General features: G+C 43.7%; 1 protein-coding gene across 1 annotated transcript in view; it reads right to left on the minus strand.

The window, feature by feature from the left end:
- LOC135201222 (intermembrane lipid transfer protein VPS13B-like) overlaps positions 1-18609 on the minus strand; it is a 295068-nt gene that overhangs the window by 239177 nt on the left and 37282 nt on the right. Inside the window, exon 11 of the mRNA XM_064230099.1 lies at positions 6879-7022. Within this exon, the coding sequence (XP_064086169.1) occupies positions 6879-7022 (144 nt within the window). The remainder of the gene's footprint in view (positions 1-6878; positions 7023-18609) is intronic.

Genomic DNA, 18609 nt, shown 5'->3' on the forward strand with positions numbered 1-18609 from the left:
CCGAACCTTCACATTCCAAAGGGTCACGAGGTAAGTCCTCTAAGGAGAAGGTCCGCACTCCCACCGAGCCTGTACCTTCTCCTGCTGCTGCCGGAACTCCTCCGGTGACTCCTGCCGGGGTCATGGCACCTGCTGCTTTTGATCCCACTGCCTTTTCGGCAGGCGTCTTACAGCAGGTAGGCGATCTTGTTGGATCTCTCGGTATGAGGTTTGAGCAGAGGTTTGAGCAAATGTTTGCTCAATTCTCTACAACGCTGAATCAGTCAGGTCAGTCCATTCAGAACCTGACTGAACGTGTGTCGGACCATGACAATCGCCTAGCTGGCCTGAACCAGACTCCTCAGGCCGACCGCCCGGTGGTAGGAACTGGTGTTGCCCAGTTACCAGCGTACGACACCCTTCCCGCCTTTTCTATGAGTAATCCTTGGAGGGTAGCAGCTTATGCTCCCTTCAAGGATGGCATGATTTCAATTCTGGAGTGTGGAACGAGAAGGATCGAGGACTTCGAGTTCTACCCTGCCGGATTGTCGCCGCCTTTCATGGGATACGCAATGCTGACAGAGACAGCTCTTAATAGGGAGGACAAAATCCCTAGAGAAACTGTCCTGTACAGTCGGGATCAGGCCCAAAGGGAATGGGTGCATTGCTTGGAGGACTTGGACTGCTCCAACACCAGACTCCAAGCTTTCAAAAGCCCATTTACCATCTTTACCACAGAGGAGGAGGCACCACTCCCCTTTACGACAAAGCTAATGGAAGTGACTATGCAAGCGGGTATGAAGGATGAACCCCTTCCACAGCTCAAGGAAGCAGATCCTACATCTACTCTCTTCCCAGCGTTCGGGGATCTGTGGGAGAACCTGCCAGCTACCTTCACGGTAGGTAAACTGAAACCGGACTGTGCTATGGAACAGTTCGGTGAGAAGTTGCCCAGGCTGCCTGATAACCTCATTCAGGCAGAGTTTGAGGCAAGGACCAGGCTTGGGAGGACACTAAATTCCCTGGTCATAACTGAAGTGGCTGCCCTAACCTACGGCTCGGAACCTCTCTTCAAAATTCTGGCCAAGTCTCAGATGCAAACCGTGCAAGCTGACGCCTATGACTTTATAGTCGCAAGGAGGAATTGCCGAAAGCACGTCCTCCAAGAGGCTACTATCCGGCATGAACCAAATAAGTTGCTCACCTCCAACATCTGGGGAGCAGACCTCTTTCCGGAGTCAGCGGTCAATGAGGTACACCACGAAGCATCGAGGCTTAACCAAAGCCTCAGAACTCGTTGGGGTATCTCGGCTAAGAGGAAGCCTGAGAACTCTTCCTCCTCTGGCAAGAAATTAAAAAAGACAAAGAGGTTCCAGCCGTACCAAAAACATCAGCAGCAGCAACACTTTGTACAGGCTGTTCCGGTCACTCAACCAGGTCAGCCGTCAACATCTAAAGGCCAGAACCAGCCCATTCTCCTGCTGTCCCCACAAGGTCAGCCCTCAACCTCGTATGCGGTTTCTCCGGCTTTCAACCCTATGTTCCAAAGCCAAACCTTTCAAACCTTTAATAGGTTTGCAAGGGGAAGTAGGGCCAGAGGTAACTTTCGGCAACGAGGCGCAGGAAGAGCTACCAACAGGGGTAAGCACTTCCGTGGAGGACGCGGAGGCCATCCCGCACAACAGCAGTGAGATCCCCCAGGTAGGAGGGAGGCTGTTCCTCTTCCGCCACAGGTGGGGGTTCAGCAAATGGGCACAGAGCATTGTGTCCAAAGGGCTAGGTTGGAGTTGGATCAAAGGTCCCCCTCCAACCAAATCATTCCTTCAACTACCATCAAAGGAATTGGCAGATTACGCAGAGGAGCTCCTTCAGAAAGGAGTTGTGTCGAGAGTCAAGCATCTAAAATTTCAAGGACGCTTGTTCAGCGTGCCAAAGAAAGGCTCATTAAAAAGAAGAATAATCTTAGACTTGTCCCAGCTAAACTTATTCATTCGCTGCGACAAGTACGGACCTTACTTCCCCATGGGGCCGTCACCACCTCTATCGATCTTACAGACGCATACTATCATATCCCAATTGCGAGACACTTTCGCCCAAACCTAGGCTTCAAGCTGGGAGACCAGGCATTCTCTTTCAAAGTGATGCCCTTCGGGCTGAATGTAGCCCCCAGGGTATTCACGAAAATAGTGGAAGTAGTAGTTCAACAACTGAGATCACAAGGGATAATGGTAGTAGCGTACCTCGACGATTGGCTGATTGGCATCAACCGTCGAGGAATGCCTCAAAGCCACAAACAAGGTAATTCAATTTCTGGAACATCTGAGATTCCAAATAAACAAACAAAGTCCAGATTCACTCCGGAGACTCGTTTTCAGTGGCTAGGCATCCAATGGGACTTATCCTCCCACAATCTGTCAATTCCGGTAGTCAAAAGGAAAGAAATAGCCAAGTCAGTACTGCAATTCCTAAAGAACAAACAAGCTTCAAGGAGAAACCAGGAAAGGATCCTAGGTTCTCTCCAGTTTGCTTCAATGACGGACGTCCTACTGAAAGCAAGACTGAAAGACATAAATCGAGTTTGGCGCTCAAGAGAAAATGTCAAATCTCGAGACAAGTTGTCAGTAATCCCGCAAATCCTTCGCAACCAACTCCGTCCATGGGCGGAAGTAAGAAATCTGTCCAAGTCAGTTCCTCTTCAATATCCTCCTCCGGCGTTAACTATCCACACAGGCGCCTCACTAAGCGGTTGGGGAAGATACTCTCAGTTCAAAAAAGTTCAAGGAACTTGGTCACCTCAGTTCCGCCAGCTCCACATAAACGTATTGGAGGCTATGGCAGTATTCCTCACTCTGAAGAGGCTCCTTCCACCAAAGAATTCTCATATAAAACTGGTATTAGACAGCGCAGTAGTAGTACACTGCATCAACAGAGGGGGATCCAAATCAAAACATGTGAACCATGTCATGATAGCCATTTTCTCTCTAGCGAACAAGTACAAATGGCACCTATCCTCCACTCACTTGGTGGGAGTAAGGAACGTGATAGCAGACGCCCTGTCTCGTTCAGTTCCTCTAGAATCAGAGTGGTCCCTGGACAACAAGTCGTTCCAGTGGATACGCCGGAGTGTCCCAGGTCTCCAAGTAGATCTTTTCGCCTCACAAGCAAACCACAAGCTTCCTTGCTATGTGGCCCCCAACCTGGACCCTCTGGCTTATGCCACAGACGCCTTGGCCATAGACTGGAATCAGTGGAGGAAGATATACATCTTCCCTCCAGTGAATCTTCTATTGAAAGTTCTGAACAAACTCAGGACTTTCAAGGGACAAGTAGCTCTAGTAGCCCCGAACTGGCCAAAGAGCAACTGGTACCCTCTGCTTCTGGAATTGGGTCTTCGACCTCGACGGATTCCCAATCCCAAACTATCTCAGTCAGTACAAATGAGGACTGTGTTCACTTCCTCAGGAATTCTCAAAACCCTAACTTTATGGACTTCATGAAGTTTGCGGCTAAAAAAGATGCAGGTATTGATCCCCAGAATATCCTCTTCTTAGAATCAGATAAGAGGGAATCAACTTTGAGACAGTACGATGCTGCTGTTAAGAAGTTAGCATCTTTCCTGAAGGAGACAAACACCACAACCATGACAGTGAATTCAGCTATATCCTTTTTTAGGTCATTATTTGAAAAAGTATTAGCAGCTAGCACTATTACCACTAACAAATCAGCTTTAAAGAAAATCTTTCAGTTGGGTTTTCAAATAGACTTGACAGACTCTTACTTTACGTCTATTCCCAAAGCATGTGCTAGACTTAGGCCTTCTGAAAGACCTACTTCAGTATCATGGTTTTTGAATGATGTCCTCAAACTGGCTTCAGACACTGACAACTCCTCTTGCACATTCATAATGTTACTAAGAAAGACGCTATTTTTGCTAAGCTTGGCCTCAGGGGCCAGAATTTCAGAACTGTCGGCTCTATCCAGAGATGCGGGGCACGTAGAATTTCTCCCTACAGGAGAAGTTTTACTTTCCCCGGATCGTAGTTTTTTAGCCAAAAATGAGGATCCCTTAGTGAGGTGGGCCCCTTGGAAGGTCATCCCTCTTCCCCAAGACCCTTCTCTTTGTCCAGTAATGACCTTACGAGCCTTTCTGTCTAGGACATCCTCTAGATCCTCAGGTCCTCTTTTTATGAGAGAAAAAGGTGGTACTTTATCAGTAAAAGGTATAAGGCAGCAGTTCCTGTACTTTATTAAACAAGCTAATCCTGAATCATTTCCAAAAGCACATGATATCAGGGCAGTAGCCACCTCTATTAATTATTTTCAACATATGAACTTTGATGAACTAAAGAAATATACTGGATGGAAGTCGCCGACAGTCTTCAAGCGTCACTATCTAAAGTCCTTGGAATCCTTAAAATTTTCAGCAGTGGCAGCGGGAAACAGTTTCTCCTGACTCTGCACAGTAGTTGTAGTTGAAGATCCAGATCTCCTTTCTACCTGCCTCAACTAATATATCACTTAGCCTACCGTTAAGCTCTATGGTTCTCTAGCCTTAGCTGCTATGATTATAGTCAAGGTGGAGTGTCCCTTATTTTTATGCTAGGGACACCCACACCATTGTTGTATATTATGAGATGTCATTGGATGTTGCCCCCCTTATTTTTATGCTAGGGTAGCACATCTTTATTGTTTGTTATAAATTAATATTTTGTTTTAGTATTAGTGAGTCTTTACTCTATATTATCTTAACTCACTATACTAGATAAGTTATCATTGTATAATAAGAATTAATCTTAAGTTAGCTATAGGTCTCCTTTAAGTTGTTAAGCTAATTTTTCTATGATAACTTATAAGTCTTTTACATTATACTTATTAATTTTATTTTATAGTTTCATTGTGACCCTTCCTGTATTTTCAATCTTGTGCTGTTTCTCTGGTACTATTTCACACAGCGACACGAACTGAGCCCAGAAAAAGGATTTTGATGAAGGAAAAATCTATTTCTGGGCGAGGGGTTCCTGTCGCCCTGTGAAATCCCCCCCTATATCCCGCCCTGCAGCCCAAGATTGGCATCTAACGACAAGGATGACCACCAGAGGCGCGGTAGTCGGCGTGGCGTGGGGTATAGTAGTAGTAGTTGCCGTCTCCGCCTATGGATCGGCTCTCGCAGGTGGGGGATTTTGATGTGGGAGAGTTCTAAATGCAAGAGGTTCGTGGTACTGTCTCAGGGCCGGAAAAAAAAACCAACTAACCGTAAATACTGAGTACTTAACTTAGCTGCTGCGATAGCTGCACGCTCCATAATAGAAAAATCCAATGAAAGGGCACAAAAAACACAGAGAGGAAAAAATCATACAACCGACCTCGTGTGCGCTAACTTGAAAGGATGGCCACCAGAGGCGCAGCAGTCGGCAGCATGGGATGGAGTAGTAGTAGTACGAGCTGCTCACTCTGTGGGTCGGCTCCCCTCTTGGAGGGATTTTGTAGTGGGAGATTTCTATTGGCATTTGGCTCGTGGTAGTGGTCTCACTCGCCTAGTGTTCATACCGACACCCTCCTGGAGGGTGAGCGAGTCAGTTATACTGACCTTTTTCTTTATTTTATTTATTCTCTGGTATGTGTTAGTACATTTACCCTAGAAATAATAGATTAAAGGATATTTCGCGCAGCGACACGAGCTGAGCCCAGAAATAAAGCATTTTTATACCAGACTCAACCACTGAGTACATGGGAATGATGCATGCTATAAACCAGCCCTTGCCACACAAGAATGTTTTGGTTACAAAGCTTTATCTATACAAGAGCACCTCATCCCCAACCAAAATTACCCTGGACAGGGACTTATCAGCAAGTTTCATTATTGAAATTTGCCAGTATTGAAATTTGCCAGTACTACAAGAATTTCATGACCCAAAATGGATAATTGTATTTCTGGTAACTCAAATAGGAAGCTTGGGCACCCTACTAAAAAATGAACTGTAGTTAATGCTTTTTGCCATAACTTTTAAGTCATTTTTGTACCTAGTTCAGAGAATCACTTTTCAAATGTAAATGTGAGGAATGACATAGAAAGAGATGGTAGAAAGCAGGCAATTCCTCTAGTTTTGTTTATTTTGTTTATTCTGGGTTACATAATTTGGTTTTCTTTACTGATTTACGCTAATTCTTGTCTTCTGCAGTAATTTAAAGTACCCTAGTCTCATGGTGTTTTGCCTAGAAAGTGAATGATCTTAATTGAACTGTACTTTTGGGGGATGATGCACCTCTTCTCTTTACCTCACCTCTCCCTATTGCTATGTCAATGAATATTTAATATACAATCTCTGCAATACTTACATTTTTTAAGTGTCACTCATTTCAATCACTGCTTGAAGTAAATTCCTCTCAAGTCTCATTTTTAAGATCAATTTCAATGTTTCTACTTTGATTGCTGTTGATGTTTTATATTGCTATATTACATAATATTAGTTTAAAGACCACTGAGCATTACTGTTAAGATTAACATGCCCACTAGGTTAAAAAAAATGCTGTAGAAAATTCCTGGATTTTTCATTGAGTAAATATTAGGACGGGCAAGGTCACCTCACTGGAAGTTGTCTTAGATGATTTTATTAAATGTAAAACATAAAAAAGGAATGCAGTTTGGTACCTAAGGCACAATGTATGCACTGTCCTCCTAAGGGAGACATGAATATGTAACTCCTTACTTACCGTAAACAAACACGATGAACCCGAATAGCATTTAAGCAATTCTTCTGAAAAATGGCCAAATCAAAACAACCTAATACCACCACTAGTAAACCCCTAAGTTAAGAACTCCTTCACCAATATCAGAAGGAAAAAAAACAATAAAAATACTGCAAACAAAAGCTCTCACACAGCAAATCCAAGGAACTTACTCTTCTTTGTAATAAATGCAAATTTTTCAGATACTTGCAAAATGTCTGATAATATGTCTGAGGTCAAATTTGGATTCTGAGAACTTTCCTCTTTGGCAGTTTTAGGTGCACTCTTTCCAGAGTTACCAGAATCCTTAAATGCATCTGGAAATGGGAAAGGGGTTCAAAAGGATAAGTGCAACTGCAGATTCAAAAACTCAACCATCTCTTCGATGAGAATGAATGCTATCTTTCAAAATGACTATCTTTTAATGACAAGGTTTTCTGAAAGATAGGATTCAAAACAAATAAAATACCAAAGACTAAAGTACATGCAAAACCTGAACACAACCTTGATTGTTCAAAACCTTTTGGATAATCTGGGTTAGAAATTTGCCTTTGGATTAATACTGATTTGAATATATTTGAAAACAAATATATTCACAACCACATAAAGTTTTGGAGCATCATGATCCATCTTCAGTGTGGAGACACTTAAACCAAGTGTCTCCACACTGAAGGGGGAGCATGATGCTCGGAAGCAGTATGTAGTTTTGAATGCAATTTTTCTCCAATTTGTGATTTTTCAGTTTCAAAGTATGATACTGATTGTTAACATCACAGGTCCTGCATGTTAGTATATTATCCTGTACAACCAAAGGTAAACCTTTTTGAAAGCCTGCATTTCACACATAAAAACTTATACTTCACCTGATACTTTACTATGGTCTAAGCACATACACAGTGTTGAAAGGCTTAAAAAAAAAAACAGTTAAGCAGTAGATATATGACAAATTAGGCTGCCTCTAGTATGGGAAGCCCTCTGTATCAATTACCAAAGTCTCACTTCTTTAACTTCCCTGTGGACTAAATAGCATTTTCTTGATTTGAGTGGGCAAAAATTATATTTCTATAATAAAATAAAATTGTGTATAGTATACTTAAAAAGTAATTACATAGCTATCCCTCATAGCTAGAGAGTTAGGTATGACTCAGAAGACAGTGCACATCAGGTTTATGCTTATGTCCATCAGAGGGGACAAGGGAGGGCTCTGATCATGTAATTACTTGGTAAGTACAGGCAGTCCCTGAGTTACGACGGTCTCGGCTTACGACGTTCCAAGGTTACGACGCTTTTCAATTATATTCATCAGAAATTATTTCCAGGGTTACGACCCATGTTCCAGGGTTACAACACATGTTCCAGAGTTACGACGCCTACAAACGCTGATCTGGCAGATGAAATATGACACCAAAAATGCAAAATAATCAATATTTTAAGGATTTTTTAATGAAAAATGCAATAAGAATGCAGTTTACATAGTTATCAATGCACCCAAAGCATTAAAAGTAAGGTTTTCTTAGGATTTTTGACGATGTTCCGGCTTACGATGTAACCTGGGGACTGCCTGTATATACAAAATTTTATTTTATTATAAAAACATTTTTATATAAGTAACCTACCAAGTAATTACATAACTAATTCCCACATTGACAGGAGATGGGATATATGGACATATTCTACTGTAAAGCAATAAGTCATGTAATGAATTAGATGTAGAAAAGCGGCTAGCATTGAAACAATTCTTGTTATTCTTTGTTAGTCAAGAAAGCTTGCAGTAGCAACTGCCTCTGGTTGGTGCTCAACTTAACCTGTAGTCACGCGGCAGTATAGCTGCGGGTCACCTCTACTCAAGGGGGAGCTTTGTAGCAGAGGATTACGTATGTACTCTGATCACTACCAAAGCATTTGTGAAAGTTATGCCGCCACGAAATTATCCAATGACTAGCCGAACTTTCAAGGTGACCTTGGCCTGGGTGCAGTACCATGAAAACAACCAGATTATATTGTCACCTATACTGCAGTAAAACCACAACCCATCCACTGAAAGTGTCGGGTGCTCTGGGTACATTGTACTCTCCCAGCTGCTGAAACTTTGACAATTCCCTACAAGGTGAAGGTTCAGACAATAGAAGTGAATCCTATGCTTCCTTCCTGCCAGTAACTAAAATTACAAGGTATTGCCCAAATTTTTTTAACACTTTTTATAAACTCTCTTCAAATCACGAGAAACAAAGAATGGCCATACTACTAGTAGTAGAACGAATGTCAAATGGACATAAGATATATAGCGCTTGAAAGCTAATGAGGTAGAGTCTGTTTTAACATCTTTAGCTTTACTGAAAGGAGGCAAATGTTTCTCCTAATTCTAAGCTTCTCATTAGGGTAATGGGCAAGATGTTCTAATCAGAGGATGAGACAAGTACTTACCATAACATCTTGGGTTCTCAGATTCTGGTTTTCTAAGAAATACCAGACCATCAAGTCAGGTAAAGCTTTCTCTATTCCTCCTCAGCACCAGTCCAAGCTCGAGGACCTAGCCACAGTTGCACAAGACAGCCCAGATGTCTTAGCAACTGCCTAGTGGACAAAGTGATCACTGTCTTCAGCTCTACGTTTGTCTAACGCAGCATCTACCATCTCTCTAGGGAAGAGAGAGGAGGAACCCAGCAACGGTCTATTCCTTAAATCCAATGCGGACTCTGAGCCCCCAGACCTGGCTACATGAGTTAGGACAGCATCCTTCCTCCTAGAACCAGGTTGGCTCACAGGTGTGCTGTCTGGTGGACCAGGTAGGAAATAACCCTACCTCAAGACTGACAAAGTCTCCCAAAAGCCGAATCTTCTCCGGAAACTATCGGTCACGAAGAAGCAGCGACTTTGGATACTGTGAGGGACCACTAATCCAGCCAGGAGACCGCTTGGAAGGCTGCCATAGTGGTAGCCACCAAGGCCATTGCCTCATGCTGCATGAACCAGAGGTTCTCTGAAAGAAGATGCTGCAGAGGCAAGCCAGGAGTTAGGTAAACTAGCTCCAGGTCAACCTGTTTGGTCAGCAAAGGGTTCTCTGAGGGCAAGCAGAATTGCCTCTGTCAAGGTAGAGGAAGGGGAAGCAACTTGTCCAATCTCTTGGCCCTAAGTGAATTCTCTTGTCCCGAGACAAGATTATTCACCTGGTCTAATACGCCTTCGGACAAGGAGGACCATGGTAAACCAACAGAAGCCCTGGGTTCCTTCTTAGGACTCCAGAACGACTCCAACTGTGAAGGGCAGTCAGAGGGAGTTACCATCGATCCTTCCCCTAGGTCACTGCGGTGATGGATCAGTGCGATGACCTCTGCAAAAGACCTCTGAATCTTAGGAGTGATTGCATCCTGGGGAGAAGGACCATTAAGACCTTCCAGAATGAGTACCTCCCTCGATCCTTTTCCTTCAGACCCCCATGACTCCTCGAACCACTTGAGTGTACAACATCTTGGGTCCTATGACCGTGCTGGGAAAGTTAACTCTCGTGGCCGAACCATGAGGAGAACACTCCCCACAGTTCCTCCTAGTCGCCTCGCCCCTCCCAGCGTATCCCGAGGAAGTTGAAGGGACAGGTGAGGAAGATTGGACGCTCCTCCTCAGTCTGCTAGCTGAACTAGCAGACAGAGTGGGCTGAAGGGACGTTGCATAAACCCTTAAGTATTGCCTACTGTGCACCACAAAAGGTAAACTGCAGGCCTCACTCCCCCTAAAGGAGGAAGTCACAGATTCCTTGAAAGCCAAACAAGCCCCAAACAGGTTCGTTCCATAGATTCCACAGATCCCAGCAGACAGGGAATCAAATGTCCCCTACTGCCATCACAGAATGTCTGATAAGACTCGAGTTCTATACCCTGATTGAGTTACAAGGCTTGATTGATCTGTCCACCGAAACAGTATGTACTAAGATAACTGAAGATACAGGGTAGGCCCTTTCTTAAATAAAACATTAAAGCTGTGGTCCTGTCTGAATGATACCACAGTCGACAAGTTCACTGAGGTCAAAGGCATTATGTGAAGAAAAATTTAACAAAATGAGAAGTGGAGAGTCCGTCTTTACAGGGATTGCTCCCCAGAAAATCCCGTCCCCAAGAAGTCTTCCCTCTTCTCAAGAAGAATATGGCCTCTAATATTTGTGACCCATCTCTTACTGCCTTATGAGCACAAGAGTACTCCAAGCCAATCTGCAGAAAAATTATCTTGAATGCTCCCAATGTCCAACCAAGAGAGCTGAATACTTCAAATGCTTTGAAACAAATCTTCACTAAATGGTCCAACTCTGTGGCTGAGAACATAATTTTGGCAGAGTAAATTATCAAACTCCGTACAGGATCAATTAAGCTGGAGAAGTCCCCTTGGGAGGAGGCAGAAACTCCCAAAGAGAGCACCTCACCGATGGCATACTACAGACATCTCCTCTTGGAGAACAAAATACAGCTTTGCCCAGCTCTCTCTTCTCTAACAAGCAATATTAATCCCCGACAGAGCCTTCATATAGAGGAAAAGGAGAGTACTTACTACTAGGTAGTCAATAGGACTCTCTTGGTTGTCACATCATGAAACCATATCAAGGTGACGTAGGAGCCACGGGGGTGAATGTTGATAGGTAATAAAACAAAAATAAAATAAAATTTAAAAGAGAAGCAGAAGCAGCTTGCTCTTGCTCAATGTTCTTCTCGGAAGAAATCGAAGAAGAATCTAAGTCGGGTTGATCTCCTTATGGGATCTGATCCTTTATCAGCTGCTATCACTGTGTCAAAATATTATCCAATAGGACTTGGCTAGGGTCCTGTGCTCCCAAGAGCGAGTCTAGATCCCACTGGATGCTTGGATCCCACCAGGTGCTTGGAGTCTACTGGGCACTCGATGCTCAGATACTACTGTTTTCAGTTACCACTAGACTTTTGGTTCCCATTGGGAGCTCAGGATTCCCACTAGATGACAATGTATGCAAATCCACTTGGACACCTTACCAGTGGTTGTCCAAATGGTTCTGGGAGTTCAGAGCATGGGGGCTCGGAATATGGGTGCTCAGAACTGGCCTGCTAATGCACCAAAACTAGGATACATGTCTTTTCAATATCTGAGGTAAATCCAAAAAACGCCAGCAGCGCCACTATTCTACACTAGGATCCATAACTATTCACACTAGGATACCAACAGAGCCCTTTTGCCCACACTGGGATCTTTAATATAGGAAGTCTGGGCAAGCACACTATATGAACTCCTTTTCAATGGTTGTCCGTCAAAACCTGCATATTTGACGGAGGGGTAACTATCAGGGAGCAAACCCCTATGGATCCCACAGACCGACAGTATGCCTCATCCCAGGTTTAGGGGAGTCTGACAGGAACTGGGTTAGGATATCCGATAGGGCCGGATAGCTATATCCTCCACTACACGCCTGTCGATACCTGGGACCAGCAACAGGTTTGACTGGGGGGGGGGGGGGTGGAGGGGGGGGGGGGGGGGGGGGGGGGGGGCAACTACTAGTAGTGTGTAAACCCCCAACATTCCTTGGACTTCAGTTTGCCTCCTCCCAGGTGCTGGGGAGTCTGACAGGGACCTTCCATCTAGGAGAGTTGAGGGAAGAATAGCCACCACCTCCACTGCACAACACTTCAATATCAGAGGGGGTAACCCCAACACAAATTGGTGATGTATGGGAAGGGAGCAAGGGAGCCAGGCACAGGAGCAAGTGGATAAAATGAAGGGGGCTTGTAGCACGAGAGAAAAAACAGAGCTGGTGCCGAGAGTTATCTGGCGCTCGGCGCCCAAGGTATCACAGAAAAACATTTCAATCTGAAGATGGCACCTGTATAGCTTAATTTGTATTTAGCGCTCAGCTCCCACTGGCCGCTAAGGCTCAGCTGCCACTGGACACTTGACAGCCACTGGGAGCTGGCTTGGCAGCCGCCGGGAGCTCGCTAGGTAGCCAGTTAGCGCTCGCTAGGGAGCCACATGGCACTCCCTAGGTAGCCACTTGGCACTCGCTAGGTAGTCACTTGGCACTCGATGCCAATGGAAACTCAGGTGTTATAGCAGCAAGCTCAGTTACCTGTATGATAAAGTATTACTTAACCCTTTAACGCCGATTGGACGTATTAAACGTTGATATAAATTGTCTGTTGGGTGCCGATTGGACGTATGGTACGTCGATATAAAAGTTTTTTTTTAAATTCGCGGAAAAATAGTTATAGGCCTACTAGGCGAAAACTTTTGAATCACCATAGGCAGTTCAGAGGGATATTCCTGGCTAGCTAAAGACCTTTCGTACTTAGCAGTAGCCATCCGCTTCCTATCTTTTTCTAACTTTGAACTGTAAGAAGATAGAACCCTCCATTGTTTTTCATCCCAGCCTATACACTCATTACAAGTTAAATCAATAATGCAAACTTGACCCCTACATCTAACCCAAACAGAATGGGAATCATACTTTGCTGAAGTTAACCGTATATTGCAGCCTTTGCTGCAAATACGTACACTCAACTTACTAGAGTCAGACATCGCTAGAGAAAATCTCAAAATAACAGACTACAAGTCCTAAAATGGTCAAAGTACTGTTAATTACACTTGACAAGTTAATAAACGTTGAATAGAAATGACAAAAGAATCAGAGTACTTCACCGAAGGTACTGGAAACCCTCAGGGAACAATGAAATCCAAACTCAAAGAAAGCTACAGATCACAACCTTTGTCAGAAGAAGGTAGAAATAAAATTGAGCCTCTTTGCTGAGTTGTTTACCTTTTCCCCCGGTAGTGGCCAGGGTACCGACCTACACTGAAACAAAAGAATCGCTGCAACGATTTTCAAATTTTAGCTACCGGTACTTAGAAATACTTAGCTATGTAATTACTTAGTAAGTTACTCAAACAAAATAACAGGTTTTGAGTGGTGGACGGATTACCTCCTAGCGAGTAGCAATATTGCATGCCATTAATTTGGAGAAATTGGGTAGGAAAAGAAATTGGGTGGGAAAGAGGTTCCATTACTTCAATAGCCCATAAATTTACTAATGGTAACTTTTAAGAGTGTCTTAGCTTGCTGATTCTAGACGTCTCACAAGTCAGTTGTGTACTTGACTTCAAGGGGGCACGTAGTGTCTCTCTCTCTCTCTCTCTCTCTCTCTCTCTCTCTCTCTCTCTCTCTCTCTCTCTCTCTCTCTCTCTCATCACACACACGTGAAGTCTTTCTATATACTATTTGTACATAAATATACCCAGGGGTTGCTGTTGGATTCATTTCTTATCTTTTATTATAGTATATCAGTTCTAATAGTAATTTTGCAAAGAATAGTGCAAAGAAATATCAGAAAAAACACATATAATCCAAAAAAGTTACTGCATCTTCCATCTCGGTAAATTTACGTAAATATTTTGCGACAAATATGCTCAGAATCTGTAACTGATTTTCGCTCTTATCTGTTATGACATAGTGTGAGCTGTAATTATAATTTTACAAAATAAAACAAAATCAATATTAGAAAAAATGTATAACTTGGTAAAATTTATGATTGTCTTGTAAAAGAGACCCCACAAAGAGTTGCAAACAGTCAATTTCAATTTTTCGTGGAAGGTAGGGAGCATTTCTTAGAATTTTTTTCTTGCATGTCTTTATGTTTCCACTGATGTGTTTCTATCTTAAATTGGCCGACCTCAAAGTTTATCCATCTGGGGAGCTACATACTGATTTTTTAGCCTTGCTCTTAAGGGTTAAGAGCCTTGCTGTTAAGCACAGTATCGAAATTACTACTACTGGCATTGCCACTACTCAGTAAGTCATAAAATTAAAAAAAAAAAAAAACAGGAAAAAATTAAAACAGACTTCTCACAAAAAACTAATCACAACTTCCCCACCCATAACCATGACAAGGAATTAATTAAGAACTTTTGGAAGGTGAAAACAGGGACATCCTTACTAATTGGAAACATCGCTATCATCAACTATGTTCAGTTAATTTTAATCAATTCAAAATTCAGTCTCCCAGTCTACATGTCATATGACATCACAAAAATAATAAGATTTACCTTTTTAATTATGTCTCTCAAACAATTTTAGAATGCAACCAACACTGAAAAACTAAAAAACAAAACAATCAAGTATTAATTTTCATGGCACAGAATTTTTAAGTTTAAAAATATATTAATTTACTTGCAATTAGTTGAAACTTATTAAATAAATGTAACAAAAGGTAAGAAACTCTAAAAAGGGAATACACAACACAAAAGTTCTAGAGTACATGCACAACCAGGAGTAATGAAATGGCTACTGGTTCTACAATGAAATTCTGGATATATAGCAAACAACAAATATACATTACTACAAATTTCTCTCATCACAACCAAACATATTTTAGACATGTAATCTACATTTTAACATTAACTATTTAAGTAAAACTTATCTAGGAGGACTTACCTGCTGAAGGGCAACAACATATACTCAAATGGAAAATTGTCATTGCATGTGACCATTTAGCAAACTTCAAATATGCCAAACCCAAAATGACAAATTTTGTAAGACAACTTGTATTTTTCATAGCTACAAACCTGAGGTCTTAACAATAGGATAATTTCTAGCGCCTAGCTGGATTCGGTTAAAAAAACAGATGAAAGCAAGGAATCTTGTGATATCTGGCGACGCATGCGTAGATCGGGTGAAGAGTGATCGAGGACCATGCACCTACGCCAGTCTTTCCCAACTCAGGATGACTTAAAAAACAGAGGGGCGGCTAGAGGTGGGCAGTATAACGTTAAGACCTCAGGTTTGTAGCTATGAAAAATACAAATTGTCTAGGAAAATTTGTCATTTGTTCATAAGCAAACAAACCTTCGGTCTTAACAATAAGATACTCATACTTGGAGGGAGGTACAGGACATCCTAAACCAGCTGGGGGCCTACCCACCAGTCCAGCTTCCAGAAGAAATGACTTCTGGAGAGGGACTGAAGCCTGTTGAGAAGCTACATAAATTCATATCTAACCACTCAGACCCTGAGTGACGTACAATGATACATGGGAGAACCATTGTATAGGGAACCAAAGAGAAACTTTGACTGTACAATAGCAAACCAATACACCAGGGTTTGTACTACTCCTAACTCCTCCTTGCCTAGGAGTGGAGCATATGCTACCAAATAGAGGGTTTGATATTTGTATATTAAGCGACCACACTATCAATATGAACCTTACTCACCTGTATCAGACCAGTCCAGCGAATGACGTGTCTGTTCCTTAACCTGTCCAAAGTAAGAAGGAAAGGTACAAGAGAAAGAAGGAGACCAGCCAACTCCCTCATTCTCTCATCCACACAATCATCTTAGGTCATCTTAGGTAAGATACAAAGTTGGACAGCCACCACAGGACTCAGGGAAAACGTGTCCGCAAATCTGTGGGCAACGTCCTCAAGATAGAAAGAGGTGAACATGGACTGGCGTAACCAAGTACAGCGCTCAGCACTCTATGTACAGCCAAGTTCTTTTTGAAAGCGAGAGAGGGACCAATACCCCTAATGTCATGCGCTCTAGCCTGCACAGACGTGGTGGTGGAATCATCAAGAGCCAAGTACGCCTGACTGATGGCTTCCCATATCCAAAAAGAGATAGTATTCTTAGACACCTCTTACTTCATATGGCCTGTGCTAATAAAAAGTCTTCGGCAGCCTTGTCTAAGGTGCCAAGTCCTTTTAAAATAGCAACGCAGGGCCCAGACAGGACACAACAAAAGCTCTTGAGCATCACCACCCACAAAATCATTCAGTGATGGAATGGAAAACGAAGTGAACCTGCCATCATGCACAAAGGGATTTTGGGTCTTGGCCACAAATTCCGGGACAAATTCAAAGGACACCGACCCCAACCCCTGGTGTGCTTCACATCATAGCTCAGAACGTGGAGCTCTCTTACACTCTTGGAAGATGCCAAGGCCAGAAGGAAAACTGTCTAGAGCGTCAAGTTCCTGTCAGATGAGCGACGCAAGGGCTCATATGGACTCTAAGTCAAGCTCTTGAGAACCAAGGAAACATCCCACATCGGAGGCTTGAGCTCTCTAGGAGAACTCGACTGCTCAAACCCCTTAACTAGCAAGGAAAGTTCCCATTAAGAGATGTCGATACCTTTAAGGCGTAACACCAAACTCAGGGCCACCCTGTAGCCTCTAATGGCAGAAATGGACAAACGTTTCTCTTCTCTGAGGAAGGTTAAAAAGTCTGCTATTCGCTGAATAGAGGTTGCGAGTGGAGAAAAACCCTGTTTACAACACCAATCACAGAAGATTGCCCATTTGCCTTGGTAAACTGTGGGTAAACCGTGGAGGTCGACTTTCTGAGACTGCTAGACATAAGCCCTGCTGCTCTCTGAGAAAAGCCTATCGCTTGGAGGAGATACTTGATAGCCTCCAACTGTGGAGAGAGAGGGATTCTACTGACTGGTGGAACCTTTCCGCATAGGGCTGACACAAGAGATGTCGCCAAGGGGGAATCTCCCTGGCGAGAATCTCCCTCGGAACCTCTGACAACGACAACAGCATATCTGGGAACCATGCCGATTGAGGCCACAGAGGGGCTACCAAAGTCATCCTGAGACCCTGTGAACTCATTAGCCTGTTCAGAACTTGACAGATCAAACAAAATGGAGGGAAGGCATACACCTCAAGGTTGTCCCAGGGATATTGGAATGTGTCCTCTGCTAATGCTACTAAAGGATCGGGGACACTGAACAGAATATCTCCAGCTTCCTGTTGAAGCGAGTCACAAAAAGGTCCAGCATGGGTCTCCCCCAAACCTGGAAAAGCTTGTATGCTACCACTTGATGAAGGGACCACTCTGTGCCTAGGATCTGATTCCGATGACTGAGTTTGTCTGCGACCACATTCCATTTGCCTGAGATATACCTGGCTGAGAGCTCTACCGAATTGCTGACTGCCCACTGATGAACCTCGACAGTCAAGGCATGAAGTTGACGAGAAACGAGGCCTCCCTGTTTGTTCACATAGGCTACCATCGCGGTGTTGTCCGACATGAGAACAACAGAATGACCTTCTACCTTCTCCCGAAACTCCTTCAGACCCAGAAAGGCTGCCTTCAACTCCAAGATGTTGTTATGTTGCTGCATGTCCTCCAAACTCCAAACGCCTGAAGCGATGAGGCCACCTAAATGAGGCCCCCCAACCTGCGAGGAAGGCATCTGAGAACAGAAGGAAGTCCGGTGGAAGTGAATGCTGAGGGACACCCTTCGAAAGATTCTGGTTGTCCAACCACCAACGAAGGTCTTCTCTCACTTCCAGAGACAGAGGAACCATTAACAGGGGTGAGTCCCCCATCGGAGACCCGAATCCTCCCAGTCTCCATTGCAGAGACCGAAGAAGAAGACGCCCATGAGGGGCCAGCTTCTCCAGGGATGACAACACTCCTAGAAGAACCTGCCACTGATGAGCTGACTGATGTGGTTCCTACAGGAAGTTGCGCGCCACCACCCGTAACTTCTCCAATCTCTGATCCGATGGGAAAACTTTTGCCACTGTTGTATCGATGACCACTACCAGGTAGAGAATCCTTTGACTGGGTACGAGGTTCGACTTTTCCTGGTTGACTACGATGCCCAGTTCCAGACAGAACCGAAGTAGATGATTCCTGTCCTGCAGCAGCTTTTCCCTGGAAAGTGCCAAGACCAACCAATCTTCGAGGTACCTCAGCAAACGGATCCCCTGAGCATGGGCCCAACCTGACACGAAAAGACCCTTGTGAACACTTAAGGGGCTGTTGTCAGCCCGAAGCACAAGACTTGGAACTCGAAGACCTTGTCCCCAAGAGAGAAGCGAAGGGACTTCCTGGACATCGGATGAACAGGGATTTGGAAGTATGCATCCCTTAAGTCTATCAACAGCATGAAGT

Source organism: Macrobrachium nipponense, chromosome 28 (genome assembly GCF_015104395.2).
Source record: "Macrobrachium nipponense isolate FS-2020 chromosome 28, ASM1510439v2, whole genome shotgun sequence".
NCBI classification, from domain to species: Eukaryota; Metazoa; Arthropoda; class Malacostraca; order Decapoda; family Palaemonidae; genus Macrobrachium; species Macrobrachium nipponense.